Source organism: Dama dama, chromosome 30, assembly GCF_033118175.1.
Source record: "Dama dama isolate Ldn47 chromosome 30, ASM3311817v1, whole genome shotgun sequence".
NCBI classification, from domain to species: Eukaryota; Metazoa; Chordata; class Mammalia; order Artiodactyla; family Cervidae; genus Dama; species Dama dama.
In genome coordinates this window covers 17,147,012-17,169,179 of record NC_083710.1, presented here as the reverse complement: position 1 = coordinate 17,169,179, position 22,168 = coordinate 17,147,012, and the positions used below count along the sequence as shown (strand labels likewise).

The window sequence follows — 22,168 nt, the reverse complement described above, 5'->3', positions numbered from 1 at the left end:
GTTTCTCCATCTGTTTGTGTCCTCTTTGATTTCTTTCATCAGTGTTTTATAGTTTTCTATGTATAGGTCTTTTGTTTCTTTAGGTAGATATATTCCTAAGTATTTTATTCTTTTTGTTGCAATGGTGAATGGTATTGTTTCCTTAATTTCTCTGTTTTTTCATTGTTAGTATATAGGAATGCAAGGGATTTTTGTGTGTTAATTTTATATCCTGCAACTTTACTATATTCATTGATTAGCTCTAGTAATTTTCTGGAAGAGTCTTTAGGGTTTTCTATGTAGAGGATCATGTCATCTGCAAACAGCGAGAGTTTCACTTCTTCTTTTCCTATCTGGATTCCTTTTACTTTTTTTTCTGCTCTGATTGCTGTGGCCAAAACTTCCAACACTATGTTGAATAGTAGTGGTGAGAGTGGGCACCCTTGTCTTGTTCCTGATTTCAGGGGAAATGCTTTCAATTTTTCACCATTGAGGGTGATACTTGCTGTGGGTTTGTCATATATAGCTTTTATTATGTTGAGGTATGTTCCTTCTATTCCTGCTTTCTGGAGAGTTTTAATCATGAATGGGTGTTGAATTTTGTCAAAGGCTTTCTCTGCATCTATTGAGATAATCATATGGTTTTTATCTTTCAATTTGTTAATGTGGTGTATTACATTGATTGACTTGCGGATATTAAAGAATCCTTGCATTCCTGGGATAAAGCCCACTTGGTCGTGGTGTATGATTTTTTTAATATGTTGTTGGATTCTGTTTGCTAGAATTTTGTTAAGGATTTTTGCATCTATGTTCATCAGTGAGATTGGCCTGTAGTTTTCTTTTTTTGTGGCATCCTTGTCTGGTTTTGGAATTAGGGTGATGGTGGCCTCATAGAATGAGTTTGGAAGTTTACCTTCCTCTGCAATTTTCTGGAAGAGTTTGAGTAAGATAGGTGTTAGCTCTTCTCTAAATTTTTGGTAGAATTCAGCTGTGAAGCCATCTGGTCCTGGGCTTTTGTTTGCTGGAAGATTTTTGATGACAGTTTCGATTTCCTTGCTTGTGATGGGTCTGTTAAGATCTTCTATTTCTTCCTGGTTCAGTTCTGGAAGGTTATACTTTTCTAAGAATTTGTCCATTTCATCCAAGTTGTCCATTTTATTGGCATAGAGCTGCTGGTAGTAGTCTCTTATGATCCTTTGTATTTCAGTGTTGTCTGTTGTGATCTCTCCATTTTCATTTCTAATTTTGTTAATTTGGTTCTTCTCTCTTTGCTTCTTAATGAGTCTTGCTAATGGTTTGTCAATTTTGTTTATTTTTTCAAAAAACCAGCTTTTAGCTTTGTTGATTTTTGCCATGGTCTCTTTAGTTTCTTTTGCATTTATTTCTGCCCTGATTTTTAAGATTTCTTTCCTTCTGCTAACCCTGGGGTTCTTCATTTCTTCCTTCTCTAATTGCTTTAGGTGTAGAGTTAGGTTATTTATTTGGCTTTTTTCTTGTTTCTTGATGTGAGCCTGTAATGCTATGAACCTTCCCCTTAGCACTGCTTTTACAGTGTCCCATAGGTTTTGGGTTGTTGTGTTTTCATTTTCATTCATTTCTATGCATATTTTGATTTCTTTTTTGATTTCTTCTATGATTTGTTGGTTATTCAGAAGCGTGTTATTTAGCCTCCATATGTTTGAATTTTTAACAACTTTTTTCCTGTAATTGAGATCTAATCTTACTGCACTGTGGTCAGAAAAGATGACTGGAATGATTTCAATTTTTTTGAATTTTCCAAGACCAGATTTATGGCCCAGGATGTGATCTATTCTGGAGAAGGTTCCGTGTGCACTTGAGAAAAAGGTGAAGTTGATTGTTTTGGGGTGAAATGTCCTATAGATATCAATTAGGTCTAACTGGTCCATTGTGTCATTCAAGGTTTGTGTTTCCTTGTTAATTTTCTGTTTAGTTGATCTATCCATAGTTGTGAGTGGGGTATTAAAGTCTCCCACTATTATTGTGTTAGTATTAATTTCCTCTTTCATACTCGTTAGCGTTTGCCGTACATACTGCGGTGCTCCTATGTTGGGTGCATATATATTTATAATTGTTATATCTTCTTCTTGCATTAATCCTTTGATCATTATGTAGTGTCCTTCTTTGTCTCTTTTCACATCCTTTATTTGAAAGTCTATTTTATCTGATATGAGTATTGCGACTCCTGCTTTCTTTTGGTCTCCGTTTGCGTGAAATATTTTTTTCCAGCCCTTCACTTTTAGTCTGTATGTGTCTCTTGCTTTGAGGTGGGTCTCTTGTAGACAGCATATATAGGGGTCTTGTTTTTGTATCCATTCAGCCAATCTTTGTCTTTTGGTTGGGGCATTCAACCCATTTACATTTAAGGTAATTATTGATAGGTGTGGTCCCTTTGCCATTTACTTTGTTGTTTTGGGTTCACGTTTATACAACCTTTCTGCATTTCCTATCTAGAGAAGATCCTTTAGCATTTGTTGAAGAGCTGGTTTGGTGGTGCTGAATTCTCTCAGCCTTTGCTTGTCTGTAAAGCTTTTGAATTCTCCTTCATATCTGAATGAGATCTTTGCTGGGTACAGTAATCTAGGTTGTAGGTTATTCTCTTTCATTACTTTCAGTATGTCCTGCCATTCCCTTCTGGCCTGGAGGGTTTCTATTGATAGATCAGCTGTTATCCTTATGGGAATCCCTTTGTGTGTTATTTGTTGTTTCTCCCTTGCTGCTTTTAATATTTGTTCTTTGTGTTTGATCTTTGTTAATTTGATTAATATGTGTCTTGGGGTGTTTCGCCTTGGGTTTATCCTGTTTGGGACTCTCTGGGTTTCTTGGACTTGGGTGACTATTTCCTTCCCCATTTTAGGGAAGTTTTCAGCTATTATCTCCTTGAGTATTTTCTCATGGCCTTTCTTTTTGCCTTCTTCTTCTGGGATTCCTATGATTCGAATGTTGGGGCGTTTCACATTGTCCCAGAGGTCCCTGAGGTTGTCCTCATTTCTTTTGATCCGTTTTTCTTTTTTCCTCTCTGTTTCATTTATTTCCACCATTTTATCTTCTACCTCACTTATCCTATCTTCTGTCTCCGTTATTCTACTCTTGGTTCCCTCCAAAGTGTTTTTGATCTCATTCATTGCATTATTCATTTTTAATTGACTCTTTTTTATTTCTTATAGGTCTTTATTAAACATTTGTTGCATCTTTTCAATCTTTGTCTCCAGGCTATTTATCTGTAACTCCATTTTGTTTTCAAGATTTTGGATCATTTTTATTATCATTATTCTAAATTCTTTTTCGGGTAGATTCCCGTTCTCCTCCTCTTTTGCTTGACTTGGTGGGCATTTTTCATGTTCCTTTACCTGTTGGGTATTTCTCTGCCTTTTCATCTTGTTTAGATTGCTGTGTCTGGACTGGGCTTTTTGTATTCTGGAGGTCTGTGGTTCCTTTTTATTGTGGAGGTTTTTCCCAGTGGGTGGGGTTAGACGATTGGCTTGTCAATGTTTCCTGGTTAGGAAAGTTTGCGTCGGTGTTCTGGTGCATGGAACTTGATTTCTTCTCTCTGGAGAGCAATGGAGTGCTCAGTAATGAGTTTTGAGATGGGTCTATGTGTTAGGTGTCACCTTGGGCAGCCTGTATGTTGACGTTTAGGGCTATGTTCCTGCATTGCTGGAGAATTTGCTTGGTATGTCTTGCTCTAAAACTTATTGGCTCTTGGGTGGTGGTTGGTTTCAGTGTAGGTATGGAGGCTTTTGGACGGTCACTTATTACTTAAAGTTCCATGTAGTCAGGAGTTTTCTGATGTTCTCAGGTTTTGGGCTTAAGTCTCCTGCCTCTGGATTTCAGTTTTATTCTTCCTGTAGTCTCAGGACTTCTCCAACTACACAGCACTGATAATAAAACTTCTAGGTTAATGGCGAAAAGATTCTCCCCCGTTAGGGACACCCAGAGAGGTTCACAGAGTTACATGAAGAAGAGGAGAGGGAGGAGGGAGATAGTGTTGAGCAGGAGGAGAAAAAGGGGGACTCAAGAGGAGAGAGACAGATCTACGCAGTTGTCTGTTCCCAGAATGTTCTCCGTAGCCCAGATACCCACCAAGATTCACAGAATTGGATTGGGAAGAAAAGGGGAAAGGAGGAAATAGAGGTGTTCTGAGGTAGAAAACAGAGAGTCAAGATTGGGAGAGAATAATCAACACACTCCTGCATAAAAATGGGAACTGAATATTGGATTCTTAAATGTTCACAATTTATATCGTATATTGAAAAACAAAAATTAAAAATCTAGAGTAGAGATTAGACTCTTAAAAATACTATATTAAAAACAAAAACCAAAACACACACAAAAAATTTTTTAAAAATATATATGAAGTTCAGTTTAAAAAATAGGGCTTCTTTTTTTTTTTTTTTGGTAAGGTTATAGTGTATTGAAAATGAAAATTAAGGAGTAGTAGAGGAGTACTAGAGGACTTTAAAAGAAATAAGAGAAAAAGAAAAATAGAAAATAGAAGAGAAAAAGGAGAAAAAAAGAAAAAAAAAAAAGATTTTTCCCTAATTAAAAAAAATCGTAAAAATCTATGAAAATGAAAGTTAAGGAGTGATGGGGGAGTAATAGGGAATTTTAAAGGAAAATAAAAGAGAAAAAATAAAAAAGAAAAAATTAAAAAAGAAAAGTAAAAATATATCTAGGAATTTCTCTGGTTGAGGTCAGTGTCGGTTCAGCTCAGTTTCAGATATCTCCTCGTTCCAGCTTACACTTAGGGATTTTAATCTGGTGCACCGGTCCCTTCTGAAGCGGTTCCCTTTGTTTATTTGGCTTCTGTTTGCCGGTTTCTTCAGAGCCTCATTTCCGCCCTGACACAGGCGGGCAGAGGTGGACTCTTATTCAGGTAGCTAGTTCTGTCGCGCTGCTGGGAGGGGCTGGCGCTGCGGGGATGGGCTGGCGCTGCCGGGAGAGGCTGGCGCTGCTTTCTCGGTCTGCGCTGCTCAGGATCCCGGCTGCTCCATATGGAGAGCGCCCTGCCGCGCGCAGTTCCCCTCGGGTGCTCCACAAAAGCGCGGAACAAAAGGCTGCGTCCGCTCTTGTGCCTTCCCCGTCAGAGCGGTCCAGGCAGCCAGGAGCTTGACAGGCGCACTTTCCCCGGGTGCGGCGCACCCACTACCTTCCGCGGTCCCAATCTCGGTTTCCGCCGATGCCAGTCGGGTGCATGCGCCCTCTGCCCTCTGCCCCCAGCCCCAGTCCCCGCCCGCGTCAGTTGGGTGCCTGCGCCCTGTGTCTCGCCACGACCTGCTCCCGCCTCCGGCGGGTCTGGGCCGGTCCGCAGTCTGCGAGCTCTTCTCTGGACTTTCTCGGTCCCTTTATTCTGCGAACGGCCGGCAGTGTGTTCGGGCCGGTTAATTTTCTCTCTCTTCCCTGCTCTCTCACAGTTCAAGTTGGCAACTCACAAAAGCTCCCTCCGACTGTCCTCAGGGCACTCAGGCCTGGACCTTACCCCAAGCAATGCCTCCCGCTCCTCTCCATGCCGCCCCCACTTGCTGGTGGCAGATGCGGGTGTCTGGGGCACTTTTCTGCTGAGAGTTGCTTTTAGGCACGTAATCTGTGGGTTTTATTTATTGTTTCCCTCCCAGTCAGGTTGCCCTCCTAGATTCAAACACTTCCCCCAGGCCCGACAGCACGAGGGTTTCTTGGTGTCTGGAAATGTCCTCTAAAGACCCGCTTCCCGGGACAGATCTCTGTCCTTAGCTCTTTTGTCTCACTTTTTATCTTTTATATTTTGTCCTACCTCCTTTCGAAGACAATGGGCTGCTTTTCTGGGCACCTGATGACCTCAGCTAGCGATCAGAAGTTGTTTTGTGAAGCTTGCTCTGCGTTCAGTTATTCTTTTGATGAATTTGTAGGAGAGAACGTGGTTTCCCCGTCCTACTCCTCCGCCATCTTGGCTCCTCCTCCGTTTGTCATCCTTTTAAAGTATGGTTATTGTTCATAACTAAGCCTCGAGGACCTATAATGCCTTTGCTGAATCAAGTCACTCATTCTCAAATCGGTGCAAGCCCAAGTTGATGTATCCCAGATCTTCTGTTTCCCAGAAGTCAGTGTTAATGCTCCACTGCTTCCGTAAGCTTTCTGGGCATGGTCTCCAGGGGTCACAAACCCCAGCTCACCACACTATAGCTTTTTAGATACCTACTACCATTCATTCTTCACTTAGATTCTGCTCAGCACAGGAGCCGTGATGCTGGTAGATGTATGTATGAGCCCTATAGGATTTCAAAGTTGGAATCATATAATTTCATGTTTGAGATAGCCAGGTGTAGTGGTACGAGGAAGCTAGTTTCAAATTTCAAGATGAAATAAATTTGGCGGCATGCTCCATCTGGACAGGGACCATGTCTATTTTGTTCACCAGCTATGCCCAGCCCCTGGCACAGGACAATCACTGAATGAATAAATGAACACAAATTGAACAAGGAAAGCAAATTATCCCAAAGTTGATGTAATACTACTAAAAGGAATACAGTAATTATCAAAGTCAGGAATAAGCATAGATACAATATGCCCAAGAAACTTCAAAGTAAGTTTAGATTTCTAACTAAACTCATTTTTAACTTACAGGAGTTGAAATCTTCTTCGCAGTTTCTGTGATTACTTGTCCTAGAGGTTTCCAGATCTGAAATGCGTAGCGACCTAAATATAATAGTAAAAGGAATAAAGGCAAATACATTTTCTGTAATGAAAGCCAATACCCACAAGGTGCTCACCATAGCAGTTATTTATAGTTTACTTTATATACGTTAGTTTAATAACTATTTCAAAACCTACCAGAAAGACAGTCATTTTTCAAAGTTCTAATTAGTTAAATGGACAACAGATTTCATTTTAATTACTCCAATTAAAAAAAAATTCTATTGCTTCTCACAATGATAATCACTTTGAAATATATAGAAAACAAGTCATGTTTATGATCTATACAACACAGGACTGCTTTTAATGAAGTTACTGCTAAAGTAATAAAGCAATTACGTGGGAAATATTTACAAAGAACGTGTTTACTATCAATTTCTCACTGAGGATGACCAAAAGCTTCTTTTATTTTAGTACTTTCCTTTCTTAGTCATCCTAATTATCAAAACTCCTCTTAGACTCGACAACTAAGTATCAATAGCAAAACAGGTCCTAACCTGTTTTGAGGGCATAGAACAAGAATAAAATATCATCAGACTAATCAGAATGTGTGTCCTAATTAGACTGTGTGTCTACTTATACTGCTGTCTCTTTTCTAAAAGCTATGATCCTCTGAAGCTTCTAACCATGTTATTTGCTTTAAGATTGTTACATAGGTAGTAATTCAACTACATGGGTCTTTTATAACAAGTTCAGTTCAGTTCAGTTGCTCAGTCGTATCCGACTCTTTGCGACCCCACGAACCGCAGCACGCCAGGCCTCCCTGTCCATCACCAACTCTCAGAGTTTACTCAAACCCATGTCCATTGAGTCGGTGATGCCATCCAACCATCTCATCCTCTATCATCCCCTTCTCCTCCCACCTTCAATCTTTCCCAGCATCAGGGTCTTTTCAAATGAGTCAGCTCTTCACATCAGGTGGCCAAAGTATTGGAGTTTCAGCTTCAACATCAGTCCTTCCAATGAACACCCAGGACTGATCTCCTTTAGGATGGACTGGTTGGATCTCCTTGCAGTCCAAGGGACTCTCAAGAGTCTTCTCTAACACCACAGTTCAAAAGCATCAATTTTTCTGGGCTCAGCTTTCTTCATAATCCAACTCCCACATCCATATGTGACCAATGGAAAAACCATAGCCTTGACTAGACGGACCTTTGTTAGCAAAGTAATGTCTCTGCTTTTTAATATGCTATCTAGGTTGGTCATAACTTTCCTTCCAAGGAGTAAGCGTCTTTTAATTTCATGGCTGCAGTCAAGCACTGTTTATAACAGCCAGGACATGGAAGCAACCTAGATGCCCATCAGCAGACGATTGGATAAGGAAGCTGTGGTACGTATACACCATGGAATATTACTCAGCCATTAAAAAGAATTCATTTGAATCAGTTCTAATGAGATGGATGAAACTGGAGCCCATTATACAGAGTGAAGTAAGCCAGAAAGATAAAGACCAATACAGTATACTAACGCATATATATGGAATTTAGAAAGATGGTAATGATAACCCTATATGCAAAAGAGAAAAAGAGACACAGATGTATAGAACAGACTTTTAGACTCTGTGGGAGAAGGTGAGGGTGGGATGTTCAGAGAGAACGGCATTGAAACAAGTATACTATCAAGGGTGAAACAGATCGCCAGCCCAGGTTGGATGCATGAGGCAAGTGCTCGGGGCTGGTGCACTGGGAAGACCCAGAGGGATGGGATGGAGAGGGAGGCGGGAGGGGGGATCGGGATGGGGAACACATGTAAATCCATGGCTGATTCATGTCAATGTATGGCAAAAACCACTACAATATTGTAAAGTAATTAGCCTCCAACGAACAAAAATAAATGGAAAAAAAAAAAAGAAAAAAAATAATAATAATAATTTCATGGCTGCAGTCACCATCTGCTGTGATTTTGGAGCCCCCAAAAAATAAAGTCAACCACTGTTTCCCCATCTATATGCCATGAAGTGATGGGACCGGATGCCATGATCTTAGTTTTCTGAATGTTGATCTTTAAGCCAACTTTTTCACTCTCCTCTTTCACTTTCATCAGGAGGCTCTTTAGTTCTTCTTCACTTTCTGCCATAAGGGTGGTGTCATCTGCATATCTGAGGTTATTGATATTTCTCCTGGCAATCTTGATTCCAGCTTGTGCTTCCTCCAGGCCAGCGTTTCTCATGATGTACTCTGCATGTAAGTTAAATAAGCAGGTGATAATATACAGCCTTGACGTACTCCTTTTCCTATTTGGAACCAGTCTGTTGTTCCATGTCCAGTTCTAACTGTTGCTTCCTGACCTGCATACAGGTTTCTCAAGAGGCAGGTCAGGTGGTCTGGTATTCCCATCTCTTTCAGAATTTTCCAGTTTACTGTGATTCACACAGTCGAAAGCTTTGTCATAGTCAATAAAGCAGAAATAGATTTTTTTTTTGGAACTCTCTTGCTTTTCTGATGAACCAGTGGATATTGGCAATTGGATCTCTGGTTCTTCTGCCTTTTCTAAAACCAGCTTGACCATCTGGAAGTTCACGGTTCACGTATTGCTGAAGCCTGGCTTGGAGAATTTTAAGCATTACTTCACTAGCGTGTGAGATGAGTGCAATTGTGCAGTAGTGTGAGCATTCTTTGGCATTGCCTTTCTTTGGGATTGGAATGAAAACTGACCTTTTCCAGTCCTGTGGCCACTGCTGAGTTTTCCAAATTTGCTACCTGTCTAAATATACTGTTATTCCTGTTCAGACAACATGCTATAGTGAAAAACAAAGGATGCTAGTTAGACCTAGGAAGATGTGATGTAGTCAACCTAGGTAGGAGATGAAAAGCTCTTGAAACCAAGGAGAATGTTAAAGTAAAATTAAACAAAGCTGAAACCCTAACTCGTCTAAATCTCTTATCACATAGAGATCAACTTTCATTTGATTCTTCAACAGTATAAAATATGGCTTTTCAATTCAGTTCAGTCGCTCAGTTGTGTCCAACTCTTGCGACCCCATGGACTGCAGCACACCAGGTTTCCCTGTCCATCACCAACTTCCAGAGCTTACTCAAACTCATGTCCATGGCTTTTAAAGTGTCTCAAAATTCGTTGAAAACCACAATCATGCAATCCAAGCAATGTAAAAAAGCATGTAAAAAAGCAATCAAAGGCTTCAAGAACTAACATTTGGACATTTACTTTAACCATAAAAGAGAAGACAAAGTTCTAACAGTCTAGGAATACTTTTCTTCTAAATTCTAAGCTTCAGTTATAGCTGACTATGAAAGAGAAATGCCTGCTATTTAATATTCTGGGTAGTAAATGAATTTGGCAACAGTGTAATATGTATGCAGTACATATACCAATTCTTCTCAGTTTAGAAAGAAGACCTTGGCAAAAGCATATCTTTCTCTAATTTCAAATAAAAATCTCACATTTGAATTTGAAGTAACTATGCCTATTCTTATTTCAAATTCAAATGTAAGATTTTTATTTGAAATGAGAAAGACATGCTTTCAGAAAACTAAGATGATGGCATCCAGTTCCATCACCTCATGGCAAATAGATGGGGAGATAATGGAAACAGCGAGAGACTTTATTCTTTCGGGCTCCAAAATCACTGCAGATGGTGACTGCGGCCATGAAATTAAAAGACGCTTGCTCCTTGGAAGAAAAGCTATGACCAACCTAGACATATTAAAAAGCAGAGACATTCCTTTGCCAACAAAGGTCTGTCTAGTCAAGGCTATGGTTTTTCCAGTAGTCATGTATGGATGTGAGAGTTGGACTATAAAGAAAGCTGAGTGCAGAATTGATGCTTTTGAACTGTGGTTAGAGAAGACTCTTTAGAGTCCCTTGGACTGCAAAGAGATCCAACCAATCAATCCTAAAGGAAATTAGTCCTGAATATTCATTGGAAGGACTGATGCTGAAGCTGAAACTCCAATACTTTGTCCACCTGTTGCGAAGAACTGACTCATTTGAAAAGACCCTGACGCTGAGAAAGATTAAAGGTGCAAGGAGAAGGGGACAACAGAGGATGAGATGGTTGGATGGCATCACCGACTTGAGGACATAAGTTTGAGCAAGCTCCGGGAGTTTGTGATGGACAGGAAGGGTGGTGTGCTGCAGTCTATGGGGTCACAAAGAGTCAGACACAACTGAGCAACTGAACTGAATTGATGCCTATTCTGCTATAGCACTTTATACTAAAATTTTTTTATGTTTATGGGCAAGTCTGTCAGAATTCCTTTTCAGACATGATACTCTTCACATGAAACCTCCATAAGTAGTTAACTATAGTTACAAAATGAGACATAAGACTTTGATGGTACAAGAACCAAGAAAAACTGAACCACTAATCACCCTGATTTTAAAGTTCTCACTGGTAAGGTGCTTTAAAATAGAGTTGTATGGAATTAAATATTATGCAAAACAAAACAAAATCTTTTAAGTCTCTTTTCCTATTGGATGTCACTGCATATAACCACAATAGAATGTATTAACAGCTCCACCTACAAAGAAGATACAATTAATAAGATCAAACCCATGGCTCTTAGGAGGCACAAAAGTTAACTGAAAAATGTAAATCTTTATCAACAAAGAAATGCTCTTAGATGAACATTTAATTAGACAACAGCTATGTAATTTAAAATTATAAATTAATGACTGGAAATGATAGCAATTTTACTTTAAATTTTTATAACTATTCTTTCTAAAAAGATTTTGGCAGTAAAAGAAATCCTCCTGGGTTTCCAAAGAAATTACACCAATACATTAAATTGAGTAATAAACACACTAACAAGAATAACTAGCTCACAAAGAACTGACAGAAAATGTATAAACTTATCTGCAAGAAAAAAATAAATATGGGCGTACAGAAGAGCCCATATCACTTATACTGCTTCATGTTAAAATTTATTTTTTAACACTATACTACAGCTCAAACTAAAAAAATGTCAGGAAGATCAATTATTACTGGGGCTGGTTTTCCAAACTTTGGTAGCATTAATTTCCTTCACTACAAAATTTATCTATACTGACAAATGTTCACGGACTACGAATGCTGTAAACAACGGGAATGCATGTCTTAAAACCAAAAACCTCAGAATACTGAGAGTCTTCTCAAAATTCACTCTAAAAGCTATTTGGAAATATTTCTCCTACAACATTTATTGATATGTATCCTTTATTTATCTTACCTGCAAAGCCAAGCGCTGCAATACCCAGCCCCACAGCTATCAAACTTCTTGCCTACAGAGGAAAAAAATGATTATCATTTACAGTGCTACATATGACTTTTTAAAGTAAATCATTTAAAATAATGAGAACAATCATGGTAAATATTACATTTTCTTCAAGCTCTGTTCTGTAGAAGTTTTAAATATCTGCAGTGTCTATGAGATTATATCTCCTACACACTATATTGGCTGATTTTCAGTGAACTAATTTTAGATTTCATTCAATTTCCATGTAATTTGAATTCATTCTGACCAAGAGCTTTTATGTTACCTGTTGCTAAAATGTTTTCTATAGACTATTCTTAACAGTCGGTCTAGTGTATTTATCTTCCATAAATATAAAAGGCAAATATTTCCTCCTCCTTTACATATGTGATGCTCAAATGGACTCCACTCTACTTAAAAATATAATAAAATATGATATCCAAGTGTAGCCAAGAAGCCAAACTGTGGAAAATTAGTAAAAGTGATGAACTTAAGAACTAGTTTATTTCTACCTTTCTAGACCAAGGTAAAAATTTTAAAATAAGAGTGAAAAATCCAGAGTCTAAAAATATGAGCTCATCCAGATAAACTGTGAACTAGTTATATACTCCATATTATTCTCTGCTTTTCTCCTCAACTACCTGGAGAAAATATTTAAGTCGCAACAGAAAAAGGTTTTAGGTAGCAAAGATCAATGGACGCCCCCAAGATCACTCTCCCTTTCTTCTACAGGATCAAAAGTTCCTATTTTTAGCCAGACGCGTATTTCCAAGCCCCCCTTAGACTCAGGTGCAGCACTGTTTAGTGAATGCTGGCTTGCTTATAGCGCACAAGCAGGGCAGTGTGTGCAGCACCTGCGGTCTTTCAGGGGACGGGGGCATCCCTCCCCTTTCCCAGTCCTCCATCCTACTGGATGCAATGCGGACGTCATACCAGGAGCCGCCGTCTCGGACAAGGACGGAGGAACAATGAGGTGAAGGACACTGGTCTGGACGACCATGGAGCTGCAAGAGTGCCCCTGGATTGCCTCGACTTACGTGAGATAAAAATAAAACTCTGGCTTCCTAAGATACTACTTCTATTTTCGGTTTTCAGGTATTTGCAGCCAAATCAAAATTTTGATGGGGTCATGATTGAGGAGAGACGCTATAGAAATGTTTTTTGTCTGATTAGTGGTGAGAGAGGCAATTCCGTAACACCCAGCAAAGACTAAGAATAGCTACAACAATCTCACCAGGGAACAGGAATGGATTCATTTCATATCAGTGCAGAAGTCAAAAAATGGAGGTTGAGACTGGAAGGACAGTAAAACCAAAAAGCCCTACAGCCATTAGCTTTCAAGTTCTGTAAGGGAATGCAAGTCTTAGGAAATCAAAACCCCAAATATTCAACGAGAGACTCTACAAGGATAAATATCAGGACACAAAGGCCAACTGTATGAAGGTGCTCTAACTTTAACACCCAGTAATGCTCTCTTTGGAGAAGGGCACAGCAAACCCACTCCGGTATTCTTGCCTGGAGAATCCAGTGGACAGAGGAGCCTGGTGGGCTACAGTCCACAGGCTCACAAAGAGTCGGACACGACTAAAGCAACTGAGCACTCATGCACTCAATGCTCTCTTAGATATACAGAGCTCTTCATAGACAAGCTGAAGAAAGTCCATCTAGGCTTCTTCAGTTCCAGTTTTAAGATACACCTTCTCATCAGGCAGAGCCCTAGGACAATCTCAGGGAAGGAAGAGTCTTTCTCTGGTAGAGGGCAAGCCTAGAGCTAGCTAGCCAGAGAGGCCAAACAGTCTTCAAGGCTCCCTTTAGGTTAAGTTAAAGCGAAAGTTGCTCAGTCATGTCTGACTATTTGCGACCCCATGGACTATACAGTCCATGGAATTCTCCAGGCCAGAATACTGGAGTGGGTAGCCTTTCCCTTCTCCAGGGGATCTTCCCAACCCAGGATTGAACCCAGGTCTCCCGCATTGCGGGTGGATTCTTTACCAGCTGAGCTACATGGGAAGTCCTCCCTTCAGGTTGCCTAGACTTAATTACTCCTGAAACTGAAGGGAGATGTGTATTAATTTAAAGAAGATGTTCTGGGTTGGCTGAATCCCTTTGCTCTTCACCTGAAACTACCACAACATTGTTAACTAGCTATACGCAAACACAAAATAAAAAGTTTAAAAAAGAAAGAAAACGAAGTTCTGTTGAGGTATATTTTTGCCATTTTCCAGAGCTTCCCAGGGACTACAGATTTTGAGTTTTCCAGTCTTATTTTCCATTGGTTCACTTTAAAAATTCTCAGTTCAACCAAAGTACTCAGCTGCTTCATGTGTGAATTTATTTTCCTTCCTTATAAACTCTACTTACTCTTTTATCTGACTAGAAATATCTATCTGTGCCTATCAAGATCTGACATAGTCTCAATATTTCAGCTTGAACCAGCCACAGAATGGAAGAACTCATTTGCAACACATAAAAGACAATAAGCACATATCCAAAAATACAGAGAATTCTTTCCCATTAATGAGACAGACAATCCAATAGAAATGGACAAAAGAGTAGGTCAGGGACTTCATAGAAAACAAAAATCTAAATGGCTGATAAACATGAATACTAATGGTAACAACCACCAAACCAAAATGGTGTACTAATATTAATACCAGAATATAAAGATCTCTGACCTTTGTGGAATTTGTTCTGTTCACCAATGAATCAAGCACCAAGCAGTAGTGTCTACACTTCTAGGGTGATTCTTCTAGGATATCCTTCTAGGATTCACTTCTAGGATAACAGTAATAATGTACATAAAGGACTTGGCACAGTGGCTTGGCACATGTACTTTTAAATTTGTCTGAGTAAAAGAAGATTCACAGAAGTGGTTTCTGAGGTAGGCTTTTTTTATAGATTAATTATTATAACATTTTTACTATTCTGACTATTCAAATATATATGAGAAAAAAAAAGTTGCCTTACTAAAGAGATTTTTATGTCAAGATATTTATATCAAAAACATTAAACCATTAGGCATTTGGTCATTTTTCACTTTAATCTAACAATATGTAAGGCTCAATTGTGTTTAACAATTAAAAATTCAATTCAATTTTCAATAAATAAGTATTGAATACTCTGATGATTATTCTCTATTTGTCCCCCCAGGTTCATTTTCCACTCTCCTCTGCCTTGCTCTGTACCTCTGTCTCCACTTGCCTCAAAAGACTACATTATCCAGTCCTCATTTGCCCTCCTGCTACTGGCTGGGTTTTGCCAATGAGAGGAATTTTCACAGAACACCAAACACTAGTTACCAATCCCAGAAAAGGACTCTAAATATCTCTTCCCAGTATATCTTGGTATCAAAGTTTCAAAGCCAAATACAATGCTCAAGCACTGGATAGAATTACATTTCTTACCCAGAGAAAAGGCAGAGTAAGATCAGCTCCAGTCCAGCCGTGTGCATGAGTCTCACGGGCTGGGGGGAGACAGCTGACAAGAGGAAATTGGCCCCTGTGCTCCCGCCCCCTCTTTAGCCCACACCACCCCTAGAATCAAACATACTGAAAGCTGGGGGCAAGACTGAAACAGCAAAAGATAATCCCACAAAACACAGGCTGTGTGAGCTCCTCACCTTTTGCTAAAAAAGTGTTTCGAGTCCAAGACCTCTTCTCACGAGGCCGAGCAGGGCTGAAAGCCTGCGCACGTGAAACGGCTTTTCTCAAAAGGAAGCATCAGCAGAAAAGAAGGAGACAGGAAAACAGTACCATTTATTCCCGGCTATGTTTCCTCCTCGACCACAGCTCTTGTTCAGCGGCTCTTCCTCCATCCCTGTTAACTCTCATTGGGTCCGCAAGCATAGTTCCCAACCCCGTGCCTCCTTGCCTGAGTAGGTAACTGTTTCCAACTGCCACTAGTCCCTGAGTGATTCATCATCCTTTCTTGTTTACCTTAAACTATGCCCACAACTCTGCAAATAGTCCCTTCACTAAACTAAGTCCCCAAAACCCACCCATTACTATCAGTTTCCCTCACTGGCACAAGCATGAGTATACATGAGTCACTATATTATGCCTAAGAGATGCAGCGTATAAGGAAAAGGCTTGTATCAAATGGGTCCTCTATAGCATGCTGAACATGGTGAGCCTCCAATGCTAATGCTAACCAACCTCCCAAAGGTCTTTATCTTTAAAGTTCTGTTTAGTTCAGTTCAGTTCAGTCGCTCAGTTGTGTCTGACTCTTTGCGACCCCATGAACTGCTGCACGCCAGGCTTCCCTGTCCACCAACAACTCGCGGAGTTTATTCAGACTCATGTCCATTGAGTCGGTGATGTCATCCAACCATCTCAGCCTCTGTAGTCCCCTTCTCTCCCCACCTTCAATCTTTCCTAGCATCAGGGTCTTTGCAGCTGAGTAAGTTCTTCACATCAGGTGGCCAAAGTATTAAGAGCTTCAGCTTCAACATCAGTCCTTCCAGTGAATATTCATGACTAATTTCCATTACGACAGACTGGCTGGATCTCCTTGCAATAGAAGGGATGCACAAGAGTCTTCTCCAACACCACAGTTCAAAGGCATCAATTCTTTGGCACTCAGCTTTCTTTATTGGCCAACTCTCACATCCATACATGACTACAGGAAAAACCACAGCTTTGACTAGATGGACTTAATGGCAAAGTAATGTCTCTGCTTTTTAATATGCTATCTAGGTTGGTCATAACTTGTCTTCCAAGGAGTAAGCATATTTTAATTTCATGGCTGCAATCACCATCTGCAGTGATTTTGGAGCCCAAAAAAATAAAGTCAGCCACTGTTTCCCCATCTATTTGCTATGACGTGATGGGACCAGATGTCATGATTTTAGTTTTCTGAATGTTGATCTTTAAGCCAACTTTTTCCCTCTCCTCTTTCACTTTCATCAAGACGCTCTTTAGTTCTTCTTCACTTTCTGCCATAAGGGTGGTGTTATCTGCATATCTGAGGTTATTGATATTTCTCCCAGCAATCTTGATTCTAGCTTGTGCTTCTTCCAGCCCAGTGTTTCTCATGATGTACTCTACATGTAAGTTAAATAAGCAGGGTGACAATATACAGCCTTGACGTACTCCTTTCCCTGTTTGGAACCAGTCTGTTGTTCCAAGTCCAGTTCTAACTGTTGCTTCCTGACCTGAAACCAGATTTCTCAAGAAGCAGGTCAGGTAGTCTGGTATTCCCATCTCTTTCAGAATTTTCCACAGTCTACTGTGATCCACACAGTCATAGGCTTTGGTGTAGTCGATAAAGCAGATATAGATGTTTTTCTGGAACTCTCTTGCTTCTTTGATGATCCAATGGATGTTGGCAATTTGATCTCTGGTTCCTCTGCCTTTTCAAAATCCAGCTTGAACATCTGGAAGTTCATGGTTCACGTATTGTTGACACCTAGCTTGGAGAATTTTGAGCATTACTTTGCTAGCTAGTGTGAGATGAGTGCAATTGTGCAGTAGTGTGAGCATTCTTTGGCATTGCCTTTGGGACTGGAATGAAAACTGACCTTTTCCAGTCCTGTGGCCACTGCTGAGTTTTCCAAATTTGCTGACATATTGAGTGCAGCACTTTCACAGCATCAGCTTTTAAGATTTAAATAGCTCAACTGGAATTCCATCACCTCCACTAGCTATGTTTGTACTGATGCTTCCTATGTCCCACTTGACTTCGCATTCCAGGATGTCTGGCTCTAGGTGAGTGATCACACCATCATGATGATCTGGGTTGTGAAGATCTTTTTTGTAGAGTTCTTCTGTGTATTCTTGCCGCCTCTTCTTAATATGTTCTGCTTCTATTAGGTCCATACCATTTCTGTCCTTTATCGAACCCATCTTTGCATGAAATGATCACTTGGTATCTCTAAGAGATCTCTAGTCTTTCCCCTTCTGTTGCTTTCCTCTATTTCTTTGCACTGATCACTGAGAAAGGCCTTCTTATCTCTCCTTGCTATTCTTCATAACTCTGCATTCAAATAAGTATTTCTTTCCTTTTCTCCTTTGCCTTTCACTTCTCTTCTTTTCACAGCTATTTGTAAGGCCTCCTCAGACAGCCATTTTGCCTTTTTGCATTTTCTTTTCTTGGGGATGGTCTTGATCCCTGCTCCTGTACAATATCATGAACCTCCATCCATAGTTCTTCAGGCACTCTGTCTATGAGATTTAATCCCTTGAATCTATTTCTCATTTCCACTGTGTAACGGATTTGATTTAGGTCATACCTGAATGGTTTAGTAGTTTTCCCTACTTTCTTCTATTTAAGTCTGAATTTGGCAATAAGGAGTTCATGATCTGAGCCATAGTCAGCTCCCGGTCTTGTTTTTGCTGACTGTACAGAGCTTCTCCATCTCTGGCTGCAAAGCATATAATCAGCCTGATTTCAGTATTGACCATCTGATGATGTCCATGTGTAGAATCGTCTTCTGTGTTGTTGGAATAGGTTTTCTATGACAAGTGAGTTCTCTTGGCAAAACTCTATTAGCCTTTGCCCTGCTTCATTCTGTACTCCAAGGTCAAATTTGCCTGTTGCTCTAGGTGTTTCTTGACTTCCTACTTTTGCATTCCAGTCCCCTATAATGAAAAGGACATCTTTTCTGGGAGTTAGTTCTAGCAGGTCTTGTAGGTCTTCATAGAACCGTTCAGCTTCAGCTTCTTCAACATTACTGGTCAGGGCATAGGCTTGGATTACGGTGATATTGAAGGGTTTGCCTCGGAAACGAACAGAGATCATTCTGCCGGTTTTGAGATTGCATGCAAGTACTGCATTTTGGACTCTTTTGTTGACTATGAGGGCTACCCCCATTTCTTCTAAGGGATTCTTGCCCACGGTAGTAGATATAATGGTCATCTGAGTTAAATTCACCCATTCCAGTCCACTTTAGTTCACCGATTCCTAAAATGTCAATGTTCACCCTTGCCATCTCCTGTTTGACCACCTCCAATTTACCTTGATTCATGGACCTAACATTCCAGGTTCCTATGCAGTATTGTTCTTCATAGCATTGGACTTTACTTCCATCACCAGTCACATCAGCATTTGGGCACTGTTTTTCCTTTGGCTCCATCTCTTCATTTTTTCTTGAGTTATTTCTCCACTGATCTCCAGTAGCATACTGGGCACCTACCGACCTGGGGCGTTCATCTTTCAGTGTCCTATCTTTTTGCCTTTTCATACTGTTCCTGGGGTTCTCAAGGCAAGAACACTGAAGTGGTTTGCCATTGCCTTCTCCAGTGGACCATGTTTTGTCAGAACTCTCCACCATGACCCATCTGTCTTAGGTGGCCCTACAGGGCATGGCTCATGGTTTCACTGAGTTAGACAAGGCTGAGGTCCATGTGATCAGATTGGTTAGTTTTCTGTGATTGTGGTTTTCAGTCTGTCTGCCCTCTGATGGAGAAGGATAAGAGACTTATGAAAGCTTCCTGATGGGAGAGACTGACTGAGGGGGAACTGGGTCTTGTTCTGATGGGCGGGGCCCTGCTCAGCAAATCTTTAATCCAATTTTCTATTGATGGGCAGGGCTTTGTTCCCTCCCTGTTATTTGACCTGAGGCCAAACTATGGTGGAGATAATGAAGATAATGGCGGCCTCCTTCAAAAGATCCCGTGCATGCACTGCTACACTCAGTGCCCCCAACCTTGCAGCAGGCCACAGCTGACCCACGCCTGTGCTGGAGACTCCCGGACACTCATGGGCAAGATCTTTAACCTTATTACATTTATTTCACCAGTGTAAGCTTAGGTATGTGTTCTGTCTCTGTAAGCTTTTCTAATGTGTTCTGTCTCTGTAAGCTTGTCTAGATACCAAGAGCCTTTAAAAAATCTGATAAAATCTATGAATCATCACTCCCAGAAAAGCACAAATACATACACAGCACAATTTTTTGGTACATAATACGAGGGAATCCATGAGTTTCCCTAAAGTCCTTCAGTTCACAAATCCCAACACGAGAACCTCTATAAAAAATAAACAAATGCTCACTGAAATCAAGATCAAATTTACTTTCAACTCCTATAGCATATATGAAGTCTTGTCATTTATATTTCATTTCTTATTCATTCAACAATAGTACAATAAGACAAATTATGCTGATATCAGAATCTCTATTTAAGACTAACTTTATAGAAAGATAAACATAAGAGTCAGAATTAATCTTTATTTCTAAAGACTAATCTTACAGAAAAATAAACATGAGGCCTTGACACCTTTAAAAACAACAAAAACAAACACAAATTAGGTAGATCACTGGAGCAAATAAAGATGTTCAATAAATGACCCAAAACTAGGCAATCAAGCCCTACTTATCCACATTGAAAATGGACAAAGTATTAGCATAGCTAATCAAAAACTCATTTCTTATTGGAATTAAAATTCCTTATTGGAAGGGGAGTGTATCTGATTTATCTCTTTTAACTGTATTTTCAATTAATTTGATAGTAAAATAGTTTATACCTTTTGAGCACAAACAATTGATAACAAAAATTATCTGGAAGTTGAACTCAACTTGAAATTTAAAAAAATATCATGTAACCTATACTATCAGATTTTGTAATCTAAAATAAGAATAACTTCCTCATAAAGTTTCCTATGGAAATACTAAGACTGTTAGAGATAAGCAAATAAGAAAGCTTTAACCTCAAGGCTGTATATTGTCACCCTGCTTATTTAACTTCTATGCAGAGTACATCATGAGAAATGCTGGGCTGGAAGAAGCACAAGCTGGAATCAAGATTGCTGGGAGAAATATCAATAGCCTCAGATATGTAGATGACACCACCCTTATGGCAGAAAGTGAAGAGGAACTAAAAAGCCTCTTGATGAAAGTGAAAGAGGAGAGTGAAAAAGTTGGCTTAAAACTCAGCATTCAGAAAACAAAGATCATGACATCCGGTCCCATCACTTTATGGCAAATAGATGGGAAAACAGTGGAAACAGTGGCTGACTTTATTTTTCTGGACTCCAAAATCACTGCAGATAGTGACTGCAGCCATGAAATTAAAAGACGCTTACTCCTTGGAAGGAAAGTTATGACCAACCTAGACAGCATATTAAAAAGCAGAGACATTACTTTGCCAACAAAGCTCCGTCTAGTCAAGGCTATGTTTTTCCAGTAGACATGTATGGATGTGAGAGTTGGACTATGAAGAAAGCTGAGCGCCGAAGAATTGATGTCTTTGAACTGTGGTGTTGGAGAAGACTCTTGGGAGTCCCTTGGACTGCAAGGAGATCCAACCAGTCCATCCTAAAGGAAATCAGTCCTGAATATTCACTGGAAGGACTGATGCTGACGCTGAAACTTTAATACTGTGGCCACCTGATACGAAGAACTGACTCATTTGAAAAGTCCCTGATGGTGGAAAAGATTGAAGGCAGGAGGAGAAGGGGATGACAGAGGATGAGATGGTTGGATGGCATCACCGACTCAATGGACATGAGCTTGGGTAGACTCCGAGAGTTAGTGATGGACAGGGAGGCCTGGCATGCTGTGGTTCATGGGGTTGCAAACAGTTGGACACGACTGAGTGACTGAACTGAACTGAACCTCAAATGGTCCAGAATAAGAATATCATTTGTTTCCTAGAAAAGAATATTTATTTACTGCCTAACAATTTTTCATTCACTAAAAAGTCACTGGAATTTTTTTTCAGACATGAATTTAGATAGCTCTTCCCAGGTGGCTCAGTAGTAAAGAATCTGCCTGCCAAGCAGGAGATGGGAGTTTGACCCCTGGGTCCAGAAAATCCTTTGGAGATGGAAATGGCAAGCCACTCCAGTATTCTTGCCCGGGAAATCCCATGGACAGAGGAGCCTGGCAGGCTACAGTCCATGGAAGCAAAGAGTCGGACACAACTTAGCAACTAAACAATAACAAAACAACAATAAGTTCTCCCAACCCTTCACATATATGAATGACCCAAACAGAAAAAAAGTAACCAACTGACTGCAAATACAGAAAGTAGGAAGCACAAGAGAGTCTATCTGACATCTAAGCAAGTAGTTCATAGAGAACTCTCAACCATACCTGTATCTGACCTTAAATTTTTTAAAGTAAAATTACATCTAAGCATACTGAGGCTTAAAAAAAGAAATAGCCTATGGTTCATTTGGCATAACTGTAAATAATAGAGAATTCCATCAACATCTTCTCTACTCTACCACTGCTGAAAAAATTTCACATTTGCTTTATCACTATGCTATTTCACATTTATTTAAACTTTAGTATAGTACCATCAGGCTAACAGGATCTCTTTTATTTCTTTTATATACACAACACCATATTTGATCTAGTGTCAAGCACAATG

At 39.9% G+C, this 22,168-nt stretch overlaps 1 protein-coding gene across 2 annotated transcripts in view; it reads right to left on the bottom strand.

The window, feature by feature from the left end:
• The window catches only part of DNAJC15 (DnaJ heat shock protein family (Hsp40) member C15), an 82,448-nt gene that overhangs the window by 39,220 nt on the left and 21,060 nt on the right, over nt 1-22,168 (bottom strand). For both annotated transcript variants that reach the window (XR_009691337.1, XM_061133514.1), the window contains exons 2-3: nt 11,835-11,886; nt 6,596-6,669 (exon numbers count right to left, since the gene is read on the bottom strand). Coding sequence is in view for 1 of the 2 variants with exons in the window: in XM_061133514.1 (XP_060989497.1) it covers nt 6,596-6,669; nt 11,835-11,886 (126 nt within the window). In the remaining variant the exon portion in view is untranslated. The remainder of the gene's footprint in view (nt 1-6,595; nt 6,670-11,834; nt 11,887-22,168) is intronic.